The sequence below is a fragment of the Montipora foliosa genome, chromosome 11 (assembly GCF_036669935.1).
Source record: "Montipora foliosa isolate CH-2021 chromosome 11, ASM3666993v2, whole genome shotgun sequence".
In the NCBI taxonomy this organism is placed as follows: Eukaryota; Metazoa; Cnidaria; class Anthozoa; order Scleractinia; family Acroporidae; genus Montipora; species Montipora foliosa.
This window is the reverse complement of record NC_090879.1, coordinates 25,195,709-25,203,446: the sequence shown is the minus strand read 5'-3', so window position 1 is coordinate 25,203,446 and position 7,738 is coordinate 25,195,709. Positions and strand designations below refer to the sequence as shown.

The window sequence follows — 7,738 nt, the reverse complement described above, 5'->3', positions numbered from 1 at the left end:
TGCTTTTATTTGGGGGGGGGTTTTGAGAGGACATTGCTGAGTTTAGATCATGTTGCAAAGACGAATCCAGTAATGAAGAGAGTGAGTCGCCCGGATGTCAAGACGATTTTACACATTCATATTTTGTCTCACTTCTCGTTTGCTGTAATGTTTTAGCTGGTTTTTCCTGTTTTGTATGCTTTCTCTTATAGGTCTTTTTTCAAGCGGTTTTTTGCATAGCACAATCTGAAATGGTTAAGATTTCGATCCATACTAATTTGGCTATTATACGACTTGTATTTCCTGTTTTTTTAGCCTTCCGAGGTTTGCGAAAAAAATCAGGACTCGAGCCAGGACTCGAGATCAAGAAGTCGCTCTCTAAAAAAAGATCTTTTCAAGTCTCCCACAGAATATCGCTGCTGAAGAGTAATTAGGCCTAAGCTAGATTAATTGGGCCTAGCCTTTGATTTTAAAATGTTTAGTTTTGTCGTGAAGTTTGGTATTAAACTGACCTTTTGAAGTGTTTAATATTGTTTGTTGCCGTTTGATAATACAGCATTATCAAATAGTGTTTAAATTATTGCTTCTAAGCAGCTAGCGGTGTGGTGGTCGAGTGGTTAGGTGACGGTTTCAGTAATCAATATTCCCAGGTTCGGGTCCCGTGTCCATGGGCTGAATAAAAGGGTAGTTTCTAAAGAAACTGTGGTGCTGCGTCGGTGGGGAAGTAGTATACAAAAATTTGGTTTTATCAACGGAGTTGATAATGTAAATTGGCCACCGTACAGAGATTCTTTTAGAATCTCTGTACGGTGGCCAATTTACATTATCAACTCCGTTGATAAAAACAAATTTTCATGGGCTGAATAGTCCCCTTCCGTTTTCAGTCCAAAACAAAAGGCATCATCTCGAGGCTCTGTGTAATAAACTAACGCAAATCCTTCTTTTTATTCCCCAGAGGCTCGAGATGATACCTTTTGTTCAGGGTTACGGATCTATATGTCAAATCCATGCGATTTATGTTGGCGAGTTCCACTGGCCAACAAACTTCTGAAACCATATCAAGTTACCCATTGGCCCAAGTCTGCGAAACCGTCACATCTCACTGCTCGCCTCGACTAGCTATTGCTACCTGCGAGCAGTGCAGATTGAAAAATGTATTATATAATGAAATTCTACAATAAACTAATCTTAAAACATGGTTAGCCAAAGTGAAACATTAATGCTCTAAATTTGCAAGACGGCAACGGATACTAACACAAAGACTTTAATTGTTACATTTTTTAGCATGATTAAATCATGCATCATAGTACACTTCTCATTCTAGAAAAATAAATGCTCAGGTTGAAAGTACCTAACACCTCAGCACAGTTTTTCGCTTTATATATTTTCTGAAATCATCCCAAAAACATTTCTCGAGTGTTATTTTGAGAACATTTTGAATGAGTTTTCACTTTTTTATTGGCTTGGAAAGACGGGAAAAGTGGTCCTACTTTGATCAATAACAGAGTAATGAAGGGGAAATTGGGTTCCCTACCGGGTTGATGTCACAATCTGCTTTGCATTGAGAAAGTTCTTATTGTATATTAATTTGTGACGTCAACCCGGTATCGAACCCATTCCCCTGCATTGCTCGGTTATGGATCAAAGTATGACCACTTTTCCCGCCTTTCAAAGCCAATAAAAAAGTGAAAACTCGTTCAAAAGGTTCTCAAAATAACAAAACGTATTTGGGGTGATTTTAGAGAATAAATTAAGTGGAAAGCTGTGTTGAGGTGATAGACACTTTAGCGAAATGATTATATCATAATGAACATGATAATGGCTCTGGAAGTTTTACTGCCTCCATGCCAAAGGAATGTAAAAAACATAACTTAAATATTTTTACACATAACATCAGTTGTACTTGTTTTGCAAGTAACAGTACTTGAATCTACTTTTTTGCAAAGTCCTTTCAAGTAAAATGATCAGATATTCTTCTACAGGCACTTTTAGACTCCTTCAGCCAGAACAATCCTGAAAGTATGGGGTAAAACTGGGTTACATCATGGTTACATATATTTTCACAAACGTTTCAAAGCAAATGTCACTTCCAAGATGTGACAATGTTTCCACTCATATTTTCATCCCTTTAAACAATTTTTATATGCAAAAATGGGGAGTGGAACAGAATTACTTGAAAATGAATATAGGTAAGATCAAGGCTGTCCGTTTGTTGAAACACTGAAATCCAGAATTGAAATGCAAAAAGGAAATCTAATTCTATTTTTGGCGCATTGTTTTGTATCCCAGCCTGTGAAGCTTTCTTGATGTTTTTAAACAACTGGACTTTAAATGCCCAGTCCACATCACATGCCATTTTTGAACGAACGTTGAACAAGATAGTGCTTGAGAGCAAAATTCTTTTAAGATCAATAAGATTTTGTTTTCATTGGTTTCCAGGTTTTGCAGTTTTACTTGGGATTGCTAATGGTGACAGTATGCCAATGCCTTAAAATGCTACAGGAACTATGACCAAAAATCAATTCTACTTTTTTCTTTGTATTTCAAGACTATGTTAACTGAACACTAAGTGACCGAAGTTTTCAGCCTTCATTTAAAAAAGCCACCTGTTTATTGTGACTGGAGTTTTCTTATTTAACGGTCCGCCATTACTAACTTTAAAATCTCTAGAGAGCTGGATCAAGGACCAGACAATGTCAAAGACTCACTAGTTTAAAAATGCAATGTGTGCGCACCTGCCAAAATTAATATGGAGCACAGGAGTTTCGAGCTTTCAGACTTTTAAACTTGTGTTTTTATGTATAATAAGCTGCATTTACACGTTGCAATTTTAAGCTAGTGAGTCTTTGACGTCATCTCATCCTTGATCCAACCCTCTGAGGTCCAATTGGTCAGTCTTGAACGTGAGTAATGGCAGACTGTGAAATCCAAAACTTGCACTCAAAGCAAACAGCCTTTGGATGTAATTCTAAGCTCAAAATTTTGCCAGTCAGGTGTCAAGCAAACACGCTTTCAAAATCTGAAGAAAAAAGGGAACTGAATTTTTTTTATCATTGTAGCATTTTAAGACATAACACCAGAACAACTGCAGTGGAAACCAGCTAGGTGCTTTCAAACATGTAACCACCACTAAGATAGCTCCTCAAAGCACAAGGAACAAACACTGTAAATTAATAATAATTCTTCCTGAGTTTTAGAGTCATACTGTTAAGTTGCCTGAAACAACAAAGCCCTGCTGCAAATATGATGGCCACTAACTTAATGAGAAAAATCCAGTGGGAGAATTTCAAAAAATTCCTCAGTCATACATGTAGATGCCTAATGAACACCCTGAACCACACCCCAAAATATCCAAGATATAACCTACTGTGCATTCATGAAGTATTGGGAGTTTAAGAAACCAAGACGGCTATGGTGACGAAAACCTCACTTCAAAATATAAGTTTGAGCCATTCTAAGTATTTCATGATTATTCCATCTTGTTTATATTATTCAATATGGGCGAAGTGTCCTGTGACTGGATTGATATGGAATGGATGGATTTGAAGTAAAGAGTGAGACCAAAAGATACACTGTAGTTTGTCCACGTTGTTGTCAAAAACTTAAATGTGGTCATTTCATGTAGTAGTTTTGACGAGTACAGGACAGAATTGTTCAAAAATGTGCAGCACAATCATTTTGGTTCTTTCAACCAATAATAATTATGACTTCTTTTTGGCATTGTCATTGCTGTAGCCGCTGTCGTTTCTTAAACTCCCTTATGAACAAGTCTGAATGCACTGTATGTCCAAGCAGCAGAGGAAGCTGTATGCATTACTTACCCATCTTTTTCAGCAAGTTCCCCGTACAGCATGGTGGTTGGTTCAAGAAGCTCTTTCTGCATTTCTTCTTTACTTAGCTCTATCTTCCCTTGCACAATTTTCTCATTCTCCTTTAAAAACAAATGTGACTCTTGAAAGGTTGTTGGCAGGTAAAGAAATTTACTACTGCAGCACTAAATCTGACAAAAAACCCTTGCTTTTATTTGTGACGGCCACAACGTTATCAGTGTATTCAGCTTCTGTAAAGTGTTACCCTCTTCAAATAACAGCCATTAGAGCGAGTTTCAATTGAGTGTCGTAAAACCAAAACCAAAGTAATTACTTTGGCCAATCAAAAAGGACTGAGACAATCCGGCAAACCAATCAAATCTCGAAGTAATTACACGTAGCCGACACAAAGCGCGGGAAAATGTGCACGCGTGAGCCACGATTGGTTTTGGTTTCACTTCTGATTGGATGAAAAAATGGCGCGAGAACTTTGAACCAATCACTGAGTAAAGTAATCATAAACCAAAGTAATTATCTAATTACTTTCGACACTCAATTGAAAACCGCTCTATTATCATTATTATTATCATTATTTGTTTGCATGTAACCAAGTCTTATTCAGATTGTACTAGTCCGTGTAACACTAATTCCTTGTTATTGTCAGCTCTCCTCCCATTATTATTATTATTATTATTATTATTATTATTATTATTATTATTATGTTGTTGTTGTTGTAATGCTGTCACTCGACCGTTACCGTATATAACTCCTGGTTGTTAAATTAGGTAAAGGAATTCTTGCTCTAACAAGATAGTCTTTCAGAGACTTGTCCTTTCGATAAGCAACCATTGGGGGATTTGAAAATATTCTCAAGCATGGCAATGATCTCGTTATCGTCAAAGTTGGCCATTGAGATCTGATAAGAACTGTTTCATTTAAGCAAGACCAGTTTTGAAAACTTAAGTGGATTCCTTCGTCAGTCCCTCAAGAAATTTTGCAAATCTAGTTTTTCTCGAGTGACATTTCCTGCATTTTGCCATCATTTCTGTGGTATCCTAAAAGGCCTTTATTCTCACCACTGGAGTTTTGGTCATGCTTGTCCGCCAAAATGGAATAATACTGCTGGCCTTACGAGTCTGCACAACACGAGGTGTTCGACATTATAGCATAGGAAAGTATAGTACATAATGTTTACACTCAGATCGTAAAAAAATACTTTTAAAAATATAAGCAATTTTTTCCTTATTTTCAGAATTTCACAATAAACCGAGAGAAGCTGTGAAAAATCGGGAGAGTAGGAGGCAACATATCAAATCGGAAGACTCCCAATCAAATCGGGAGGGTTGGAATGTCTGGATAGGGTTAAATAAATGCGAACTGGTCAGCAACTTAGAACAATATGATTACTTATTAACAAAAACTATGTCTTTGATGAAACAAGGTCTACACCAGGCCTTGGTTGTTCAAAAGGTGGATAACGCTATCCACCAGATAAATCACTATCCAGTGGATAAACACTAGCAAAACCAATTGAGTTCTACAGTGGGTAGTGATTTATCCAGTGGATAGGGCTATCCACCCTTAAAACAACTGGGGCCAGCTGACTATGATACACATTTATCGATGTACACACTTCACACGTGACTAAAAAATGGCCCTTTCTAACAAATTCCACAATTTAGACACAGATCACGTTAATGGTTGATGGGCTAACAACCACAAGATTAACACTTTAACACCCAAACCGGCCTAAATCGGTCAGACTTAGTATTTTACTTTGTCTAACACCAGACGATGTTACTTGTCAATGGGGAACCCCTGGGAGTCAATGGGTTAAGAGGTAATGAAAGGAGCAGGAGTTTATAAGATTGAACTCAGTCCCCAGATAAGATCCTTCAGGGGCACCCAACGTCAATTTTCGGAAAATATCTGCTCTAGAATTTTCAGAACATTTGTTGTAAAATTTCTTCCTTGCGTGCCTGTCCTTGGATTTTCGAACATCCAAAAAATGGTATAATTGCCCATTTTTAACGGATTTTTACCCTAAATAGGTCACCTAGAATTTTTGGCTGAAATTTTCGAAAAGGTAAGTTTTGATCCCTATAAATTTCTGATCACTAGACTTTCAGCTCGGAAATCCGAACAGTTGAAAAATTATTAGGGGATAAAAATATGCCAGCACCTTTTACCTACCATTTAAATACTAATTACGTTTAACAATGCTATGTTGAAGTGGTTTTGAACTATATTCTTGTTGGGTGCTCCTGATCTTTAATTACAGTTTCCATAATCTCTGTTTTTCGACACTGCATTCAAATGTCAGACATGAGTCAACAGTTTCTATTTTTTTTCTCTCTCTGCTGCCATTTTAACATGTTGGACACTGACCTCCTTTAGATTTCTGTCTATTTTTTGGATATCGCAAATGTAAATGACAGCATTAGAAAATAGCTTCTTTAGTTCAAATTTAAGCTTAACGTAAGACTCTGAGTATGCTTTTGATGCGCGCAATAATTAAGTGAGCAAAAAACAATTACTGAAAATTCAAAACATTGTACAAACATCAAATGTGGATAATATTTGAATTAATTAAAATCGCGGTTTCCAGATCTGTTACTATAAACGAATAACTTACCCAGAATGATATTTCGATGAAAAATTGTTCCGTGTGGGCACTTGGAGATGGCATTTTGACAAAAAAACCTCATTACAAGCTTAATTCTCTCTAATGCGGAAACGCTTATAAATTTTATTGTAAACAAACTCATGCACAACAAAATATTACGCAAAACTTCTGGAATGATAAAAAAACACACCTCGCTTTCTTTGTCGTCTCGCCATCGGTAAATCCGGCTCATAGTTATAGAGAGTAGATTTGCAATATTTTGCTGGTTTTGTATCCAGAATATATTTTCTGTTTTCACGTCTAAAACATCAGCTAATCTTTTCTTGAAGTTGTAAACTTCAGCGGAGCGAATCGGACTTAGCCACAACGGCTCCTTTTGCTGAAAAATAACACCATATAATTTACTCCTTGAAATGTTTTTGTGCTCCAAAAAATCTTCCACTGCAATATCCTTTTGTTTCCTAAGTCCATCCAGCCGCATTGAGTCGTAATTCGTAACGTAAAACACTCCTTCCAGTTCGTCTACCTTCCAGTTGTATTTTTTGCCAAAGGCGACAAGTTGTAGCTCTTTCATGGCGGCTGGTAGCTCCTCCATAATCTCTGGAATCATACTCAACAAGCTAATGGACGGTCTAACAGTCACAAAATGTGGAGAATTTACTACTGCATCCATTAATCTTTGGCATAATTCCAAAGGAGAGTCTCCGGCGCCAAAAAATAACAGATTGGGATCGAAATATTTGGGAATTGTAACGTATCTTCGAGTCATTAGTCCATTTACACCGTTCCATTCTCCATCATCCATAAAATTAGCCACTGCGAATGGTGGGTATGGTACAGCCATTGTATCTTAGGTTGTAACAAGGCAACCGAGATTTTTTCGCCTGAGGATACTATGAAGAAGAACACACCATTCTTTTAAAATGTCAATACAATCACCCTGACGCCATGTCAACCTCTTCTGAACTGACAAATTTTGAATATCATCTGGGATTTGTGACCGTGGCAAACTGGGTTCCAACTCGAGAAACTTCGGTGTTTCGAGTTTTGGAGAACTGGGGCCTGTTTCTCGAAAGTCCCGAAACTTCGGGTGTCACAATTCCCTTTGTAACTCAAGAACGGAGAGCGTTTAATTCGTCAAACTTCACAGTTATGTTTCTTTTTGTTACCTTGAAAACATGTTAAAAGATCGGCTTTCCAAAACAAGCGGTTGGCAATTTCACAGATGGCTTTTCGGGCCCGAAAAGTGTTCGGGACTTTCCAGAAACGGGCCCCTCAAAAGCCAGTCGTCAAACTGCAATCTGCTTACTTTGAAAAGCTGATC

The 7,738-nt window shown here is 37.4% G+C and overlaps 1 protein-coding gene across 1 annotated transcript; it reads right to left on the bottom strand.

The window, feature by feature from the left end:
* Nucleotides 1-1,225: 1,225 nt before the first annotated feature.
* On the bottom strand, nucleotides 1,226-7,386 carry LOC137976298 (uncharacterized). Its single transcript, XM_068823597.1, has 3 exons — nucleotides 6,605-7,386; nucleotides 3,801-3,910; nucleotides 1,226-1,992 (listed from the first exon to the last, which is right to left on the bottom strand). The coding sequence occupies exons 1-3, from the start codon at nucleotides 7,256-7,258 to the stop codon at nucleotides 1,968-1,970; spliced, it is 789 nt and encodes a 262-aa protein (XP_068679698.1). The 5' UTR covers nucleotides 7,259-7,386; the 3' UTR covers nucleotides 1,226-1,967.
* Nucleotides 7,387-7,738: the final 352 nt, after the last annotated feature.

What these genes read in the sequence shown, in the direction of transcription:
- LOC137976298 (XM_068823597.1), bottom strand. Translation starts at nt 7,258, where the DNA reads ATGGCTGTACCATACCCACCATTCGCAGTGGCTAATTTTATGGATGAT. An exon ending in GAGACGACAAAGAAAGCGAG is followed by an intron (nt 3,911 to 6,604) that starts GTGTGTTTTTTT and finishes TTGTTTTTAAAG; the next exon opens with GAGAATGAGAAAATTGTGCA. An exon ending in GAACTTGCTGAAAAAGATGG is followed by an intron (nt 1,993 to 3,800) that starts GTAAGTAATGCA and finishes CCATACTTTCAG; the next exon opens with GATTGTTCTGGCTGAAGGAG.